The sequence below is a fragment of the Falco cherrug genome, chromosome 4, assembly GCF_023634085.1.
Source record: "Falco cherrug isolate bFalChe1 chromosome 4, bFalChe1.pri, whole genome shotgun sequence".
NCBI classification, from domain to species: Eukaryota; Metazoa; Chordata; class Aves; order Falconiformes; family Falconidae; genus Falco; species Falco cherrug.
Genome location: NC_073700.1, coordinates 45103005 through 45123355, shown reverse-complemented (window position 1 = coordinate 45123355; position 20351 = coordinate 45103005). Strand labels below are relative to the sequence as shown.

General features: G+C 41.3%; 2 protein-coding genes across 9 annotated transcripts in view; one reads left to right on the top strand and one right to left on the bottom strand.

Annotated features, from left to right (window-relative positions):
* COMP (cartilage oligomeric matrix protein) overlaps positions 1-6877 on the bottom strand; it is a 37395-nt gene extending 30518 nt beyond the window's left edge. For 3 of the 7 annotated variants that reach the window (XM_055707973.1, XM_055707974.1, XM_055707977.1), the window contains exons 1-3: positions 6304-6877; positions 4851-5488; positions 1652-1763 (exon numbers count right to left, since the gene is read on the bottom strand). The gene's annotated coding sequence lies outside the window, so the exon portion shown is untranslated. Of the gene's footprint in view, positions 1-1651; positions 1764-4457; positions 5489-6303 lie in introns of all 7 variants that reach the window. The other 4 variants (XM_055707976.1, XM_055707975.1, XM_055707979.1 and 1 more) reach the window with 3 other exon arrangements.
* A 118-nt stretch (positions 6878-6995) lies between these two features.
* The window catches only part of UPF1 (UPF1 RNA helicase and ATPase), a 24331-nt gene continuing 10975 nt past the window's right edge, over positions 6996-20351 (top strand). Inside the window, exons 1-11 of one of the 2 annotated variants that reach the window (XM_055707966.1) lie at positions 6996-7523; positions 14459-14601; positions 15013-15102; positions 15661-15828; positions 16733-16913; positions 17484-17645; positions 18261-18345; positions 18569-18667; positions 18872-18989; positions 19804-19963; positions 20089-20207. In XM_055707966.1, coding sequence (XP_055563941.1) covers positions 7299-7523; positions 14459-14601; positions 15013-15102; positions 15661-15828; positions 16733-16913; positions 17484-17645; positions 18261-18345; positions 18569-18667; positions 18872-18989; positions 19804-19963; positions 20089-20207 — 1550 coding nt within the window. In that variant the 5' untranslated portion in view covers positions 6996-7298. The remainder of the gene's footprint in view (positions 7524-14458; positions 14602-15012; positions 15103-15660; positions 15829-16732; positions 16914-17483; positions 17646-18260; positions 18346-18568; positions 18668-18871; positions 18990-19803; positions 19964-20088; positions 20208-20351) is intronic. The other variant, XM_055707967.1, reaches the window with a different exon arrangement.

The following is a 20351-nucleotide window of genomic DNA, read 5'->3' as shown; positions in this document are numbered from 1 at the left end:
GGTTTTTTTCAGACAAAAAATAAAGGAAAAGCAACTGTTAACATAACTAGCCTTACCTATAGCTGCTACTATCAAAGTATGAAAGTTCTTACACTCATTGTTCTCTGAACCTTTAATATTTGCAGTGAAAAAAGAAGGCCTAGCTGGTGAACTCTGTTTCACATCCATAGGAACTGAGATGTTCATGGAAAAGCCAGAGAAGATAATTTTTAAGAGCTGGACACCAGAAAATGAAATGGTTCATATTTCAGGACAAGGACCTTCTTGGATGCAGATGTTTAGTCCAGCAGGAATCTGAACCACTCCTGTAAGTCATGTAGCCACATTATATGGCTAAACACACATTGTTACATGTGTGTTTACAGACACACACACCCCTCAGCAAAACCCAAAGGGCAACACACCTAATAGATGGATTGCTTACATTATTTCATTTTTGAGACAAGTGCCCAATTAACAAACTTCTCCCACAGCAGGAGGAAGGATTTACTTTATACGTAGAGAATGCAAGTATGTTATTCACTTAAACAAAAAGCAAATAAAAAGATAGGGTGGGACTCAAAAAATACTGGTTTTCAAATGATCCATTCTCTTAAGATACTCTTTACAAAAACAGCTTCATATTTAACCCTGTGCATGCTACCTTCCCCAGAAGTTAAAAGCATGTTTGTAAAGCAGTAATGCTTTGAGAAGAAAGCAAGCTGCTACCACATCAGAAGTCCTGTTGCTAAAACTCAAAGTATTTATAAATTTAAATGAGACACCAGGGATAACCTGAAAACTCAGCACTCTTCTATTTTCCCCACTAAAACTGAGGGAGGAACACCAGTCCACAAGATTCAAACACACATCAAAACCCTTTGTGAAGTACTGGATTTTACATTATACCGAAATAACCTCACTGCTTCTCCATCTGCCTAGGATGACTGCCAGAAATTAAAACAAAGAGGCATATACACTCTTTGTAGTCAATCATGAACTTCAATATTTGTTTTTAAGCTCAGATACAACATCTGTTTTGAAGAAGCCCCATTTAAAGAAACGTTGATGCCCCTTTAGAAACAGTATTTTTAAAAAGTCTTCTCCTTCCAGACCTCCTACCAAAGATTTAATAGGTAACAGATACTCTCAAATATCTTTTTGAATATATCCATCAATTCCAGCAATTTTTTTTCTTGGATTTTAGAAACATTGCCTTTTTGCTTGCGATCTTTAACTTCTGTGGTCAGTTACAGAGAAGTAGATCACTTCACATAGTACTTTTGCAACCAAAAACCTACAGAAAGCCAGAAGCTCTGTTAATAAAAAGATCTCCCCCCTACATTAGTTCCTTGAATTCAGATTCTGTGCTAACGTGGCATTGTTTAGGATGAACACACACTTCAGCTGTTTTCAAGGAGTGGGAATTAGAAAGGATTTTAATAGATTTTTGCAGGGAAGGATTTCAAATTTTAGATTGAAACAAAATATTTTTAATTAGTATTTTAACATTGTTACCTTTTCATTGTTTATTAGCTTTTTAATATCCACTTACCTTAAGACAGCCAAGAAAACTGGTTTACAGCATAGAGTTTATAGCTAGTTTCATTTACTGGCTTTCATATACTGCTATTATCTTTTTATGTCAATCATCACCTTAATATATAAGTACCTTCTTCCTTCAAGATCACTGAAGAAATGTCAGTATCTTCTCCTCTTTTTCCTTCATTAAGTTATCTATCCATGACTTGTTTCAGGAATATTTTTTAAAGCCACAATTGAACCTGCAGGTAAATGAGTTGAAACAGAAATATTACACAATTTGCTGAAGGATAAAAGCATTGAGATTCCCTTGATAATGAGTAATAGCCCTTTTCTGTGAATTTTCTATACTACGTTACTTGTACTCCTGAAATCAAAGCTGGGTTGCTGTTAGATTTCTGGCACCTTAGAGAAATTCTTACATTTACACAATAATACTTTTCTGATATGCTTTTAGCTTGTGAAAATATTCTGTCCATTAAAGGCCTTTTCAAAAATGACCACTCAATCTAATACCACTCCACAGAGATCTTTTAATGTGATGTTAAAATATCTGTCATATAAATGTAAGCATTAAGACTGAAGCCATAAAATCATAATAAAAAAAAAAGGGGTTTTTTTTCCCATCTTACTCAGAACAGCTCTTTCTCCCAGTATTATTGTTCATATTCCATAAAGCAGCATGCTCAATTAATGATGCGTCTGTCTCACCACGGCTGGAAGTAAAGCTTTACTGACATTAGGGATTAATAGACTGCATATCCTTACACACACATGCTGCATTACTTTCAATCTAGTGCATATTAGGACTGTGCTTTTTAATTCCACAAGAGCCCAATAAACCCTTCAATATTTACTCAGGGAGATTTTATGGTCTTCTTGTTTCATGAAGGTATTTATATGAGCTCTGATCTTACGACATTTGCATCATCAGCCATTAATTTATAGAAATTAAATAGAAATAAACAAAAATAGATCCATAACCACCTTCTCCAGATGCCTACTCAATGCTGCAATATTTGTTGGTCCAATACCTAGATATGGAACAAAAATACAGCCAACCCAACCGCTCCCTGTCCTGACGCTACTACAGACATTCCAATAGGAAAAAACTGAGGAAAAATTACGAAGTTCTGGGAAAAGATCCATTTTAGCTATTAAAGCTTATTATCACATTTTTAAGGGCTATAAAGCTTTTTAAAGATTATATGGGATGAAGGAAGCTATAGAAATGTTATAATCCCAGAAGATCTTCCTAAACAAAAGGAAAATGTATGTTGCTATGAACCTGCTTCAAGCTGTTCTTTTGATTATTTTTTTCCCCAGCGCTACATTAGCTTTCCTTCTATGTCCCTCTTGTGGCAACTGAGAAGAATTGTAACATCCGCAATGGAATGCCCAATTCATAGCCTTCAAAAATTTTTGCTTTGTTGCTGCATTTTTGCTGTGTTTTTTTTTAATAAAAATTTTTGTTTTATTGCAGTTTTGTTGGTATAGAGGAGAATAGTTTTTCTTTAAAAAACCCAACAATAGGTATTCTTTGCTTTTCCATCTATTAGTACTCAGGCTAGGTAAACTAGGTAAAATTGTATGGAATTTTCATTTGAAGGTTTCTTTCAGGGAAAAGGCAAGCAAAAGAAAAAACAGAGACAAATAGAAAATGAAGCACTTTTAAAACAATATGAGCTATCTGAACATTCAACAACAATGAAGAAATACAGATGTGAAGTGAAATAAGAAAGTGGTTAAATATGCATAATAAATTTGCTGATTGCATTTATTGTTCTAGAATATGTTAAATGCATTGCTAACCACAGTACTTATGATACAGATACAGATGTGTAATGTGTGAGCATTCCTTCAGCATGCTTTCTCAAGAACATCTGATCTCCACTTCATACTCGTTTTCCCCTAACCTGAATCGTTTTATCCCAGGATAAAAATACACATATTTTTTTTTATCCAAGCCTGTCATTTGAAGTAGCAGTTTTGCAAAGATTCCTCACACTCAGTTTGATTGGCTCTGAACCTCTCACGTCATGATGACACTTTCCAGCACTATCTCCATGGCTTGGAGTTTGCAGAGACCAATCAGTTCATTCCTTTTCCTAACAGCTTGTTTTCAGCCCTCTCTTGTGCAGTCCTGAGTGGAGGATGTTATCAAATCCCAGTGCTAGCATGTCTTGGAATTGAAATGAGTTTCAAGGAAAGTCCTCTGGCAAAGCCAATTATTTTGAGTCAGGGCTGTTATTTCTACCAACACCTGAACTGCTGTATGCATCCCCTTTACATTCATAATGATCAGGAACCTTTATTATCACCTCGTCAAGATAATCACCTTAAACTTTATTTAGTTTGCTGGAAGCAAGCAGAAAGCATCTTTTTTTAAAATCAAATTCACCCACATTTGTTCTCTTGGATAGCATCTTATGGCTAAGTATGTCCTGCGAATTCTAGCTTCTAACTATGCATAAAAATGGTAAAGTAACAACATTTTCAGAGAATGTGTTCCAGTTTTCTGAAGTGTTACCTTTTAAAATTTCATACTGCATGCACGACAGCAAAGACCAATGAGTCAGAGTGCCATCTCTCTGCATTAGCCTAGATTTAAAGGAGAAAACTCACAAAAGATGGCTTACTCAAAAAATATTGTCTACGAGCTTTGTAGCATGGCCTGCATATGTCCCTCCATGTTTATCTTTCAAAGCACCAAAGTAGCCCACAGAGTTTCCAGCACGCAGTGCACTGCAATTAATAATGTCATGAAAGTCACATGTACCCTCTTCACAAGTCATGCTTCTACGTTGGCATAAAGACTATTTGCAGTCTCCATTTTTACACACAGTAACCAGGAGCCCAATGGCCACAACTAATTGCCAGTTTGACCCCTTGTCAAAATATATGGAAGTGAACTGCAGGCCATCCACCCGACTTACTCTGGTTTTACTTTTGCCTGGCATGACCGAGGAGCAGACCATATGGTGTGGTGGGGGATCTCCTTGCAGCCCTCCAGCTTCAGCACCTCAGACAGCAGCATCATCTTGCCCACAAATGTGGCCAACAGTCCTTGGTGCCTCCATATCAGAAGACAAATTTACCTTCTGATGGCAGAGCGAGCTAAGGACCTGCAATTTTCAGCAAGTTTTCCAAACAACTTCCCTTTAAAAGCATTGTTATGTTCTGTTTTAAGTAAGTGAGAGGGAAAGAAATCCAGCAGTGCATCAAAACTTTGATCAGTTTCCAAAACTTTTGAGGATTCTGTAAAGCAGCCAAATGGTGCAAGTACGTTCTGTTTATTAATAAGTAAGTGTTCATACCAAGCAGCCTACCTGGTTTTATAAATTTCTTCTTCAATTCCACTTTCATCCTCAAGTAGGATTTCATATTTTCTCACAGTTACACTTTTTTCTGAACTACGAAACAGTTAATTTGCTGTTTGTTTTATGAAAGCACCAGTTTAGTTCATCCATGGATGCTTTCCAACCAAACTTCTGGTGGGCTTTAATTCAGTTGTATTTCACCTTTAGGAATCTAGAAGAATCAAGACATTATAACCGTCTCGTGACACAGATGAACCTAAGTATGGGTATACACTGGCTTATCCTGATGTCACCATGTTAAACTGGAGCTGATGTGACAGTCACAATTCAACAATAAATTCTCCATTCTGCCTTTTGATTTTAGTGGCTTGTTGAATTAACCTACTTTAATCTGAATCCTGAATTAGGATACATTTTTGATAAACTACTGACACAGTCTATTCTTCCTAGAGGCTTAATGCTAAAGATGAATTCAAACAGTCTGTGTGCAGAAGTGATGACTCCTGTATTCTCTTGACTTGCTCTTTCCCTTCCTGTATTTGGTGTGCAGCATTCCTAGGACAAGGATGCTTTTCAATCTTCATCTAGATCTTTTCAGCCTACCAGCTGCAAATCTGGTACATGTTGTTTCAGTTCCAGGCTTTATCCTACACGAAAAGCAAAAATAAAATTAAAGTTACTTGTAAAAGAAGATACATATTTGCATCTTATAGTTGAAGGCTTTAGTAGGGAAGAGGGATTGAATATCTAACCTTTCATATTGATGTGTTTCACAACACACAGAAGTTATCTTAAAAGATATTTGTTGTGTGCTAATAAAAGGATGTTGAAATAAGGGCAACCAGATCCAAAACTTTGTTTATTTATGGGTAGAAACATGTGCTACTCGCCTGCTCTGCACAACCCAGTCATTCATCTTCCCTGACCTCAGAGAATCTCCATGGCCAACTCCACTACCCTCACCTCACAGCAACACAGCTTTCTGGCTCTCACAGTTTTATTAGGTATTACAGGTATAATAGGTATTACGGCTAGAACAGGTATTACTATAATACCAAATCCTTCTTAATTACCATGTCTGCCTCAAAACACTTCAAGCCCCTGCGTAACTCCCTCATCCAGGCTACCTCTCTGTTAGCCCAGACTCTAACCACTCCTTTTAATCAGGAGCACGAGGCCGACAGGCCACAGAACGAGCAGCTGCAGCTCCAGGCTCGCAGCAGCCTCTAAGGAGCTAAAGGGCCCCACACTGCCTCCACAGGGGCAACCACCACGACACCTCCCCTCACACGAACCTGGTACCACCAGCACCACACAGGCTGCAGCCTCCACAGAGCCCATCCACCACCACAACCCTCCATGGGGGTCGACAACCAGCACAGCCTCTCTCCTCCCTCCAACCTCCTCAGGGCCCTTCGCCACAGGAGGCTCAGGGGTTTACCTTATGACTCTCTACAATTACCTGACAGCAGGCTGCAGGCAGGTGGGGTCGGCCTCTTCTCCCAAGTAACAAGAGACGGGACAAGAAGAAACGGCCTCAAGTTGTGCCAGGGGAAGTTTAGGTTGGATATTAGGCAATATGTCTTCACCGAAAGAGTGGTCAAGCATTGGAAAAGGCTGCCCAGGGAAGCGATGTAACCACCGTGCTTGGAGGTGTTTAAAAACCGCGCAGATGCAGCGCTTAGTGATGGACCCTGTGGTTCTGGCTTAACGGTTGGACTTAATCTTACGTCTTTACCCACCTAAACGAATCCACGAGTCGAAGTGCCAGCCGCCTCCTCAGGGCCGCCACCGCCTCCACAGCCCGCCACCGCCTCCACAGCCCGCCTTCCCTCTTCATCTCGAGGATCCATTGGCTGTCAGAGCCGTCAGTCATGAGAAGGCTCCGCCCCTCACCGCGCGGCGGGGGGGGTGGTGTCGGTGAGGGGAGCGCCTCTGACAGGGACCCCCCTCCCCGCCCCCGCCCGCCAGGTGGCTCGCGGCGCCTGCCCCGCGCCGCCCGCGCCCCTTCGCGCCTTCCGCGGCAGCTCCTCCCCCTCGGCCGCCCTCCCCAGGTGTGTGCGTGCTACGTCACCCCTCCCGCGCGTACGGGGCGTGCTGGCGTCGCCGTCCTCCGTGCGCTCCGCGTCACCGCTCCTGGCCTGGCGCGCGGCGGCGGCAGCAGCGGCCGGACGGTTCCGCTCGCAGCGCCTCGGGGTTCGCTTCTCCGGCGGCGCCCGCCCGCCGCCTCGGCCGCCTTCCTCCGCCGTTGGCTCCGGGCCGTGCGGGACCCGCCCGAGCGGGAAGGCGGCGGGCTCGTTGGTGGCCGGTTCGCCCGCGCGGCCTGGTGCGCGCGGCGGATCCTGCCGCTCGCGTAGCGCGGCGCCCGGGCTCCCTGAGGTGAGGCCCGGCCGGCTCGGGCTCGGGCTCGGGGGTGGAGGGGGTGGGGAAAAGCCGCTGCTCCTCGTCGCCGCCGCCATGAGCGTGGAGGCGTACGGCCCCAGTTCGCAGACCCTCACCTTCCTGGACACCGAGGAGGCCGAGCTGCTCGGCGCCGACACGCAGGGCTCCGAGTTCGAGTTCACCGACTTCACTCTCCCCAGCCAGACCCAAACCCCGCCCGGGCCCGGGCAGGCGGGGCCGGGACAGGGCCAAGGGGCCCCCGGCGCGGGGCAGGGACCGCCGGGACCGATCGAAGCGCAGGTGAGTCCGCGGCCGGAGGCGGGGGAGGGGGGGGGCCTCAGGGCGTCTCCGCTACTGGGGCGCGGGGGGGGGGGGGGGGGGGGTCCGGAAGGGGCGGGCGGACCCGGCCGTGGGGCCGGCGAGGGGAAGCCCTGGGCGGGCTGCGGGGCTGGGCGCTCGGCCCCCGGCAGCGCCGCACGGGGAAGTGGAGCCGCGTGTGGCTGCTCGCCCGCCCCGGCGGGAGGAGGCTGCCGGCGGCCGGCACACGGCGGGCCCTGGCCGGCCCGGGGAGCGAGCCTGGCGGCCGGTTCTGCCCTGGAAGCGCAGGGGGAGCGCGCCGGGGGCAGGGCTGAGCCCGGCCGGCGGGCTTCGCGGCCGTGTCGTGGCAGTTGGGTCGCTTTTCCTTGCGACGTTGAAGTAAGAAATCAAAAACGCTGCTGGGTGTCATTTCAGCTTCTTTTCCTCTTTAAAACAAGTACGGCCATAGGTAGTATTTGGTTATCAAGTCGGGTACTGAAGAAATTAAACGTTACTTCTAATTTCGTCCTTCATATGACTTAAAAACAAAATAGGCTTTTAATTTGTTATTATTATTGTAATCTTTATTTCTTTGCCACCTTTTCTGCTGCACAGTTGCAGCGCTGGTTTGTTTTGGGTTTGTATGGGAGTGACGGTTGACATGGCCTGAGATTTAAGTTCAGATCTGGGTCTGGTTTCCCATAACTTAAACGGGTGAATTTTTTTAAATATAGCCTGTTGGTACCTACATGACAATTAAATTGCATTTTTTCAACAATTCACAAAAGTGAAAGTGAAGAAGGAGCTAGGGTTATGTGCTCGCAAGTGAAGTGTTGCCAGTGAAGATACTGCCTGTCACTGTGCTACATCTTGACTGTGTCTATAGTAAAAACAAAAACCCTGAAAAACTGTTCCTTTAAAAAAAAAAAAAGCCGGACTTTTCTCCATTTAAAGATCATGAAATGTTCTGCTGAGTTTCATTACATCTGGATAAATACTCATGCAGTCCCATTATTAACAATTAAATGTATGTTATCTATGTTTTAAATATGAGTGTAACAAGGAGTTGAAATGCTTTACATAGGTTTTTAACCCTGAACCAAACATAGTTTGAGTGGGCTTGATTTTGCCTTTTACTTGCAAAACCTGATGTATCAGGGCTGGTAAGTGGTACTGTGGGTGCAGAAGTGAGCAAACTGGAAACAAGCCAGCATGTCCAGGCACTGAGAATCTACAGGTGTGCAGTGCAGGACTGAAGGTGGTATTATCCCTACAGTCCTACCCGTATCGGGTTTATCCCAGGGCAAATTGAATGACTTTTTTTTTTTTTTTGGTACTTGAAAGTGCTCAGTGTGCAGCCTAGGCGTAGCTGCTGCGCAGGGACCTGCTCCAGGTAAGAGTCTGGGATAGAATTGGAGATGTGACCCCGTGGGCTGTTTGTGTATTTTCTGTTTACTTACAGCTTCTGAGTTTGGGTTTGGTAGACTTTATCCAGTTTGAGCATTGAAATATTAGTGTTACGAAGTAATAGTAAAATCTTGTCTGTGTACGGTCAGACTATACATTAATTGATTAAAAAGGCAGATTTAATAAAATTTCAGTTTTTAAAGCTTTAGTGGGTTGTGAGCATTCCAGAACTCACAGTAGAGAATATGTGGCTAAAAGAAGAAAAGGCACCCCAAAATAAGCCTCATAAGCTAAAAGACCAGACAAGAGGATTAATTTGAATTTTTTGTCTAAACATGTTTGGAAAGCCTTTGAAGTAAAAAAAATAAAAATATCTGGAGAGCACATTCAGGTACTAGTATGTCTGTAAGATTTTTATTTTTTTTAAAGTGAGTGCATTTGTGATGTTTCCGCAATTTCTTGTGGTCATCCTGATCTTCATTTTGACTTCAGAAATGTGGGTTTTGGGGAGGGTGGGGAGAGGGAATGGACCTATTGCAAACAAGAACTCTCAGAAGTGCAGTAAGTATAGTGTCCTTCTGAGCTGAGGTACAGCAAAACCCAGATCCCTGGATCTGTTTAGACTTGTACATTTCAACAGTCTCATGAGTGATAAGATCAGAAATTATGGTTTTTAAAGATTCTAGGGAAAACTTTGCTGCCTTCAAGAAATAATTTAAACTTGTTATGTCTTTTGGCAGGGGACATACTAGATAATAACTTCTGAAGCACCAAAATTGATCACATACATTTTGCTCAATTAAAGGTGGTCACTGTGATCATAATTGAAGCGACTTAAATAAATGCTCTTTTATTAGAAGCTGATAAACGTTGGAGGTGTATACTTCTACTCTGCTGTTTCATTCTGGTACTTTATTTTGGTGTCCTAGTGTTTAAAAAGATTACTTGAGCAGTACAAAGCACCCGGTTTCTTAAAATGTGATTGATTTAGGCAGTCTACAAGAGCTTCCTTTCCCAACATATATTTAACTAATAGTTTAAAAGGATGTTGTTACAGTTGATTAGTGTCCAATTGATGAAAGATAGCAAGAGGTTAGCAGCGCAGAAACAATGTCTACTGTTTTCAGAAAACTATCTGTTGTTTACATATAATTAAAATCAAACATAGGAATACACTTTTCTAAATATTTTAAGATAGCTTCTGGTTTCTGTCTTATTTTTTCCCTTTTCAAGGCAAGGGCTTAGTTACGGTGCTAGGAAGCAGTCACAGGCTCGATGAGTGTGGTGGACGAGGCACATGGTGTTAGTGTGTTAGTTAAGCTGTTCAAGTGGTTGAGGGAGGCTGGGTCAGCTATTAGATTTTTGGTCTAGACTATGGGGGCTGGATTTAATTTCCAGTTCTAACAAAGACTGTTTGTCTTAGCAAAATGAGTCCTTGTTGCTCAGGTCCCCATCTGGAAATACAGTTTAGTGTCTACGCTGCTCTGGAGGTGTTGTGGCAGTGAATGTTCTCTGTAATATCCCCTTCCTGATTTTGAAAGGGAAAGCAAATCTTTATAAGAGATTATAATAAAATACCATAACTAATCTATAGCTTTAATGTAATATTATATACCTCTATAAACACCAAGTGCTTGGGTTACCCATACAAGTCCAAAAGTATGTATTTTTTCTAAAGCATGAGGGGAAAATTACCTAGGCTGGGACAGTGTGACTGGGTGTCCTGCAGTTACTGTGCAGTGTTGAAGTGTGTTGCCATGATTGATTGGACAGTAGTCTTGTAACGCTTACTCTTGTAGCAAAATACCTACTTAACTGCAATTAGTTTTCTTGTTACAGCTTGAAATGTGCTACTTGAAAGTAGAACTACATAAAGCTGATGTAGCTGCGTTCACTTGTGGATCAGCTTCTGATGTGGGTGGGGTACATTAGCTGGAAGCACTGGGAGAAACTGAGATGGTAATACTCTGTTCCTGCTGATTTTGGGACTCGCTTATACATGGTCAGTAGAAGCCACAACATAGTCTGGTTTACGATTCTGTAATTCAGCTCTCTCGACTTTTACTGTTGTCTCTCGACTGGTATTTTAGACGCCAGGAAAGGAGCAAGGGAGGGACCAGTACCTTGGTGGTAGTTTTGGAGCACCTCAGTGTTTAGACTGCTGTAGCTGTTAAACTTGCTGTGCTAGAAGTTTCAGTCAACACTTTTTAAAATAGAGGAGGCCTCCCCCCTCCTTTATACAACAGTTGATGGTGCCAGATTTTTAATAATATGCACATAGGCTAACATCAGAGTAGGTTTTAGAACAATAGTTGAGTCACTTCCTCATTGTGTGCCTGCCAAGGCCTAGTACTCGCTCACTGCCGGATTTTCATAGTAACAGGTGACATCATTCCTGCCTAACTCTCTGAAAGGGCAGGAGCTCCCCAGGGTGTAACTAACACAGTCACCTGGTGCAGAAGTACAGATAGCTTGCAATCATTGTAGTTTCTTGGTTTTCTGCATTATAAAAAAAAATAGTTTTATTACTGTTCAGTAATGTTAATTTTTTATGAGCACCCAAAAAAAAGTATTAAACTTGTCAACTGATGTGTATAATAATGTGTTCTGCCTCTTTGGAATAGACTGATAGAAATGCACTGGTGAATGCCTGGTATTTGTGCTTCTAAGAAATTCAGTTTAACTTAAGGCTTTGGAATTCCACCTGCTTCATGATCAGTTAATAAGTTATCTTTGTATTTTGTAAAATGGCATTGTATATTTAAAAATGGATGTTTATCTTCAAACATCAGTGCAGATGCCATTACACATTGAGCTGATTGGATTTGGGTTCATCATACTAGTGGGTTGTTGCATGCTGCTGCAGTTTCTTTCAGGTTTTTTTTAATCTTTTCCCTCTGCTGGTTTTGCACGTTCTGGGCTGACGGTTCCTCTTGGCTGATTCTTTCTATTAAAAGCCAGTACTTGGAGGTAACATCATACAAAGTCATGCTATTTAGACTGTGTTTTGCAAATGAGCCTCATTTCATTTGAAGATAATGGAACAGAGCTTGTGTCATTGAGTCCAATTCCTTACTGCTGAGGGCAAAAGTGAAGCGGCTTACACTTATTTTTAAGTTTAACTCTTGCAATTGGCTGTTAAATTTTAATGTGCAATACTGAAACTAACTGGCATGGAATCTAAATGAGACTTTCAGAGAAGTAAGCTTGTTTTGATTTGCCTATGAGTTACAGCTATAAAATGCTACAGCAACTATTTTTATCAAATTTCTTTTAATAAAGATTTAGCGTTCTTCTCGCTGTGGACAGCTTTCTCTTGTCAGAGAATCATGTTACAGATACCAGATAAATTGCATTACAGTGTCTTAAGTGCAAGAGTTACTAAAATACTACGTTGATAGACGAAGGCCTTGAGTGATTCTTATGCTGCCATTTATTAGCTAGTTTGAAAATTTTCAGGAATAAATTCATCTTGTCTCACCCAGTACCTTTAAAAACATTGTGTGTGGTGGGAGTATTAATAAATCTGATGATTTTGCTGTGATAGGGAAACTACCTCACTGGGCTCATCTCAAATGTTCTATTAATAACCACTGCAGTCACTGTGGTGGTCCCTTTCCCACCTTTTTCCACTCAAGGTTTCTGTGAATTATGGCATGCTTATCTCTTCCCACGTTTTACTGAGATCTTGGCTGAACAAGTCAAAGAATCAGGTAGCTGAGTGAACAACATTTTGGGGGATGTGAGGATCTGGCCATCTTGGGAGGTTCTTGACAGCATGGTGTTAAGGTGCTAAGGCTCTCCATGGCTGTTAGTCTGTGCAGCAGTAGAATTAAACAAGGAACACCTGTGAGGCCCAAGGGCCAGCAGCTGTACTAGTCATGTCGCAATCTGATTTGTGACATGTGTGCTTCTTGATGCTCCTTCCTGGTGGTAAATGCACTTTACCCAGTATTGCCAAAAAGGACTTATTTTTAGCATGAGAAAGGGTTGGTGTGTGAAAGTTGCTGATGCAGCACCAAATGTTGCAGGAGTTGGTGGTTCTGGCAGTTAGTGTATCCTCAGTGGAAAGAGCGCACCTGTGCTTGTATGCTGTTAGTGCACTTGATCTCTGAAGTGTGTTGCTCTGAAAACTTGGGCTGCATTACTGGTTTTGATGGACTTTGGCAGCTTTCTTGGGTAACTTAGGCCTCGTTTTTTAAAAGGAAAACATATTGTAGCTAACCCAAATCTAAAGTAACACAATAGTGACTGTCACACCGGATGTATTTTGCAAGTATGCTTGATTCTGTGTGTAATACGGTGTTGTGGTTTAACCCCAGCCAGAAACAAAGTACCATGCAGCTGCTTGCTTCCCCCGCCACCATCTTGGGTTTGGAAAGGAAGATAGAACTTGAAGGTGGAAATAAGAACAACTTAATAATTAAAACAGGAGGGAAAACCAAAACAACAATAATAACAATTATAATGAAAAGGGAGTAGGGGAGAGGAATAAAACTCAAATGGAAGGGAGAAAAAGAAACCCCAAGTGATGCACGATACAAGTGCTTGCCACCTGCTGAGCAATGCCCAGCCAGTCCCCAAGCAGTGATCAGCAGGCCTTGGCAAACTCCCCCCAGTCTATATACTGAGCATGATGTATGCAGTACCCCTCTGGCTACTTGGGGTTGGCTGTCCTGGCTGTGTCCCCTCACAATTTCTTGTGCCCCTTCAGCCTTATTGCTGGCAAGGTCTGAGAAGCTGAAAAGTGCTTGACTTGGTATGAACGTTACCTAGCCACAACTAAAACCACCAATGTGTTATCAACATTGTTCTCACACAAAATCCAAAACACAGCACTGCACCAGCTACTAAGAAAATCAACCCTTATCCCAATTGAAAACAGGACATAGAGTTGGTACATCTTGAACAAGTGATACTGCCTGGAGAGTTAGAGACTCAGCTGAAAACCAGTTTCTTTTCTTTCTTGTGCTATTTCAATCTTTTTTTTTTTTTAATTTGGCTTATATGAGAAGAGCTTTCTTGATTACCTGCTCTGTGTTGGACAAGTGGCATGAAGTTGTGCTTCTGATGTCTTTGGTTGGGGGGAAACATGGATTTGGTGGATGGAGACCTGCAGAATAGGTGGTGAAAGTCCTGTACAATAAAGATTCTGCTTTCAGGTAGATTTCTGGAGTAAAATCAAGGGTGAAAAAAACCCATGTTTGATGCTGCTGGAACTGTTTAAACAGGATTTTGTGCATTGTGTAAGACTGGGTGGAAAGACATAATTGCAGAAAAGCCATCTCCTTTCAACTTTTTTCTGCTTATCAGTTGGTGTTTAAATAATGCTGTAAGATAGGAGCTAATGAAGCAAGTATTGATTATATAACTGGTATGTGCTCCAGCTCTTACCAGCATTTTTCTTTCCTTTTGAGATTTTCTACACTGAACACAAATTTTTGCTTTGAGGAGTAGGGGTCACTGTCCTTGGCTTTATGTTTTGGAGTCTGTTTTGATTGTATAACTTAAGCACTGACCTTGCATTTCAGGTTAATGGACCTGATGGCATTCTACAGAATGGAGCTGTGGATGATAATGTGGCTAAAACCAGCCAGCTTCTGGCAGAGTTGAATTTTGAAGAAGATGAAGAAGATACCTATTATACAAAGGATCTTCCTGTGCATGCTTGCAGGTAAGGCCTAAGCTTTGCCCCAGGCTTATTATTTCCAGGGGGCAGGAGCACTTTGTGTGAGTGAAAGGTGGATGCTTAGAGGATTTTGGAGACAGCCACATTATGGGTAGGAGGGTGGTGCCCTCTGGTGAGCTCTTATAGAGACTTAGAGCTGCTACATCCAGCAGGTCTTTGAGCTCCCTTGAAGAATAAAAAGGCTAAGCCAGCCTAGGGATGGTAATGGTGGGAAGTGATAAAATACTTGTGACTCAAAACAGAAGCTCGTGTTTGATGCTTTTACCAACACTCATGTTCCCTAATTTTCTGCTTCCCCTCACTTTTGTATGCTACTAGGGAATTTAAATCTTGTGTTTGAATTTTCCTATATGCGAGTACCCAATCGCTTCCCATTTTTGCTTTTTTTAATTCCAGCTACTGTGGCATCCATGACCCTGCCTGTGTGGTCTACTGTAACACCAGCAAAAAGTGGTTCTGTAATGGGCGTGGAAATACATCTGGCAGGTAAATGGTCAAATGATGGAAATAACAATGACAATCTTGTCTTTAGAGTGTGTTGGTTTTGAAGTGGTATGATGGCTGTGACTGACATTTGGTGATAATCTAGGTCTAGTGACTTAAATGTGAACCTCCAGCTGCCTCTTTAGCTTTTCTGCTGTTCCCAGCTCAGACCTCGATTTCAGCAAAACTTGAATCACTTCTGTGAAGTCAGCTTGCTGCTGCTTCTCCTATCGTGAATTCCTGCAAAGCACAGTAGAACTGATGCTCTTGACCTGTGGAGCTTTGGGAGGCTTCTTTCAATTATCAGTAACATTGAAAGAATAGGAAACATGTAAGAAATTCTTTTACATTCATCTACCTTTAAAGTGTTCATTCACTGAGAAACCACCGAAACTGCAGTAGCAGTGTCTTTGCTTGGATGAAAAGAGCAAGATCTTGCCAACGTCTGCCACAGTGTAAATAGATTTTGTGTCTTTTAATAACTGAGTTGACATATCAAGTTAGGACTAAATGTGGTTTTCCTGTTAACTTAATATAAATGTATGTCCTCTTTGGTTTCAGCCACATTGTTAATCATCTTGTGAGAGCGAAGTGCAAAGAGGTGACTCTCCATAAAGATGGACCTCTAGGAGAGACTGTCTTGGAATGTTATAACTGTGGATGTCGTAATGTGTTTCTCCTTGGCTTTATTCCAGCTAAGGCAGACTCTGTGGTTGTTTTGCTGTGCAGGTGAGAGAATGCCTTTGTTGGCATGTTTGTGTCAAGTCTGTTGCATAACCTTGTTTCTAAAGGATAATGCTTGCTTTCATTTGGTACCGAAATACATTTTATACTCTTAATTTGCTACCGTTCTTCCTTTAGATGATCATATAGACTTCATGCCTTGTGTAGATAATGCAATAACTGAACATTCTGTTATGTGGGGCAAATATCTTAACTCTATAGAAAATGAAGCAGTCCTTAATGGAAGAGACGTGTGGTTTTCCTTTTTTTTTTTTTTTAAACTGCTTTTTCAGATTTGGAAGTGTAACAGATCAGTTCAGAAAATTACTCTGGAGTGTTGCTGGAGTAGTCCCTCTGTTACTTAGTGCGTTTTTCTGTCAGCACGTAGAATCATTTGAAGATGACAGTAAATCAGGAGTTGTTCTCTGACAGGTTCTATCAGAAATCATGATTTCATAATTGTATGCATTTTAATTAAATGCTGTCACCATGTATTTGACAGTAGAAGGTGTGTTTCTATGGAATGAGTTATTCTATTTGTTTAAAAAAACAGATGGGAAGTAATCCTGAGTGTTTTCTGATATATTGTATGTGTGCATAATCTTAATGGACTGTAACCACTTCCAAAGGTGAGTGTCATATATAATATTTTAGATGCTGAAACTTCAGTTCTAGAAATGCCCAAGAAATGCTATGTAGGATACTGAGCCTTCCCAGTGTTGAAGTAGCAAATACAGGAACTAAAAAATTAATTGGGCCGGTAGGCTGGGGTGGTGGTGGTTGGTTTTTTTTTTTCCTTTTAACTGAGATACTGGAGTTGTTTTAAGAGCCTATTTTTACATTTGATATGATAGACTTTTTCTTACACCTGTCTAATTTAATAATTTTTTTCAATGTTTTGGTTGTGCAGGCAGCCATGTGCCAGTCAGAGCAGTTTAAAGGATATTAATTGGGACAGTTCACAGTGGCAGCCTCTTATCCAAGATCGTTGTTTCCTTTCATGGCTGGTAAAGATTCCATCCGAACAGGAACAGTTGAGAGCACGTCAGATTACAGCTCAACAGATTAACAAACTGGAAGAACTTTGGAAGGTATGTGCTGCTTTTCAAGTACTGGTTATATTTTACAAAGTGCTAATTTTCTGGCTTTATGAAGGAGGGACAAGGCTGTTTTAACAGCTGTATAAGACAGAGGACATACTTAAATTACATGAGGTTTAAATCCTGCAGATTTGACAAGCAGTGTAACTGGAAATTGGTCAACAGAGTCAGAGTCACGAAATTGTTTGTCTCAGTAGGAAAGTTTCACCCTTGGGTTCCTCAGCTCTGTTCAAGTTGCACTGTCAAGCAATCTGAAAAAACAACTTTCCTTCCCCATTTCGAGTCTTTCACTTGTTTCTGCTTTATGTGGTGACTAGCTGAGATGGGAACAGTTAGTCCATGCTTGGTATTCAGTTAATGCTTTTTGAGAGGCTTTTCTGTACATCCTTTAAAGCATAACAGACCTGACTGGATGTGAGTGTAGTTTTAACAGGTGGTCATACCTTGATATAACTTCCCATAATAGTAAAACATGGTATTACCAGTCCATTGCACAATGAGAGCTTATCACTTGTTTGTGCTTAAAACCTTGAAACAAAACACTGGTGCTTTACATTCTAGGAAAATCCATCTGCAACCCTTGAGGACTTAGAAAAGCCTGGTGTTGATGAAGAACCACAGCATGTTCTGCTTAGATACGAAGATGCTTATCAATACCAAAATATATTTGGTCCTCTAGTCAAGCTTGAGGCAGACTATGACAAGAAACTCAAGGAGTCTCAGGTAATGTGCTTGAAGTACGCTTGTTTGAGGGGGCTTCTGGCTAGTTCTCAGGTATCAAAGCACGTGGTCATTCTCAACAGCATAGAACAAAGGCCCAAATGAAATATATGTCTTTATTACAGTACTGTCGCATCATAGTAATTGCAGTAGTAATGGTGATGTATGGTAGCAGGGAGAGGAAAGGAAAATAAATTGAGGTTTTAAAAAAGAGCTTGAAATACTTGGGAACTTCCACCTTTGTTCAAAGTTCATCTTTCCAAGAACCATGTTCTATCATAGAACTGCAGTTTGGCCACCTTCTTTTATGTTGTCATTGAATTTTGTGAGGTCATGCAAGCACTTACTGAATGTTTTAAAGTTGGGGGTGAGAGAATAATAATGCAAGTGGTGATTACGACTTCATTTCTCATTAAGTAACTTTCGTAGAACAGAATTATCTTCTGTAGATGGTGTGAACTCAGTCCGTAGGAATAAATACAGAGATTTGTCTGTACTGTGACGTTGGTACAGCACCTTTAGTATTTCTCTACTGTTTCAAAGTATAGGACAGCGAGGGCTGTCGTATCAGCAAACAGCTCTTTAAGAACATAATAGATGCTTTTTCTTTACCATTAGACACAAGATAACATCACAGTGAGATGGGACTTGGGCTTGAACAAGAAAAGGATTGCTTATTTCACTTTGCCAAAGACTGATTCAGGTAATGACAACTCGATTATGTTTTGTCGGGGTTTTTTGGGTTTTGTTTTGTGTGGTTTGGTTTTTGGTTTGTTTTTTTTTACTGCCCAGTGAATAACAAAGTTTTTAAAGAACTGTGATCTGGCCTGGGATATAAGATAGTATTGTAAGGGGTTTTTTGTGTCGGGGGATGGTTGTTTCTTGGTGAGTATTCTGAGTGTGGGTTTTTTTTCCTTCCTTTGTAGATATGCGTCTTATGCAAGGAGATGAGATCTGCTTGAGGTATAAAGGAGACCTGGCTCCTTTATGGAAAGGAATTGGTCATGTTATCAAAGTTCCTGATAGTATCCTTTACTTAGTGAGCCTTCAGGAAGGCTTAATTGAAGGTTTAAGTCTCTCCAAGAAATCAGTAATTGTGTACAAAAGTAATTTTGAGATAATTTTAATTTGTTGAGGGCGGGCGGCTGGGTGTCTGCTAAAAAAAAAAACCAAATCAAAATTGGGGAAAATAAAATTCAAATTTTTGCTATAGATTACTACTTAACGAGGTTCTACAGATTATGGTGATGAGATAGCCATTGAGCTGAGGAGCAGCGTTGGAGCACCTGTGGAAGTTACTCATAACTTCCAGGTGGATTTTGTATGGAAGTCAACTTCCTTTGACAGGTATTGAGAAAGCACTTAACCTTTGCAAATAGTGGGTGCAGTTGATGTGTATATTTTCCTTTACCTTTGGGAATTTTTGAACAAGGAAAGTTGTATTGTTTTGTGATGCTAGCAATCAAATCTGAGTATGCCCAATGTATCAAGTCTATGAACATGGTAACTGGTTCATAGAGCAACAGGCCTAACTTTTACTAGAAATGGAATTAATCTGAATGCCATCAAACTACCTTTTTTCTCATTTTGAAGGGATGCTTAGGGTTTGTTGCAAGTACATCAAGGGGGAGAAACTTACCTTATGTCTAGTAATATTTGGAACGTATGAAGAAAAATTGTTTTGTAGTTCAGCTTCCTGAACACTGCTCCATCATGAAGTATGCTCTGATTTGAGTTGACATTCTAAACTTTGAGTTACTTTAGCTGAAATTTCAAGGCATTTGAATCTGCTGTGGCGTCAGTAAGCTTCAGACATGTCTGTACTGCATTTTGTTAGGAGTTTTATTACAGTGGAAGAGTACACATTTTCTTCAAATCTTGCACCTAAAATTACTACTGCAAATTCTTTTGGAGGCTGGTGCTTCTCTGTGGATTTTTCTGGTTATAATACTTTGTAGTATTCACATAGGGAAAAACAACAGCGGTGTTCTCAGGGTCTAATGTTCATCTCTTAATTCTATTAGCAGGCATTCTACATTGTTCTTTTTCCCCAAGGCATTTGTGCCTGATGTCTGATTAACCTTTGTGTAGGATGCTTGTGGATAGTTGTATTTGAAGTCATACTGATTTTTTTTTTTTTTCTGTCCTTCCCTCGTTTCAGAATGCAGAGTGCTTTAAAAACATTTGCTGTGGATGAGACTTCAGTGTCTGGGTACATCTATCACAAACTGTTAGGTCATGAGGTAGAAGATGTAATTATTAAATGCCAGTTGCCAAAGCGCTTTACAGCACAAGGACTTCCTGATCTCAACCATTCTCAGGTAACCTCATCTCCTTTTTACTACACACAAAGAATATGATGAAGAATTTATAAATAGAGGTTGAACAACTTTGTAACTTCCTATGCATAGAATGTTAAACAGCAATAACTTTTTTTTTTTTTTAGGTTTATGCTGTGAAGACTGTCCTGCAGCGTCCTCTGAGCCTTATTCAGGGTCCCCCTGGTACTGGAAAAACAGTGACATCAGCCACAATAGTCTATCATCTGGCTAGACAAGGCAATGGGTAAGAACTGCTCTCCCTAAATCTTTATGTATAAGGTTACGATATTAATGGTCAAAGAATCAACTTGATTTTAAAAACTAAAATAACTTGTATCATTGAGCTAGTAAGGTTTTCTAGAAGTATATTTTTCTGGGAAGATTTGTG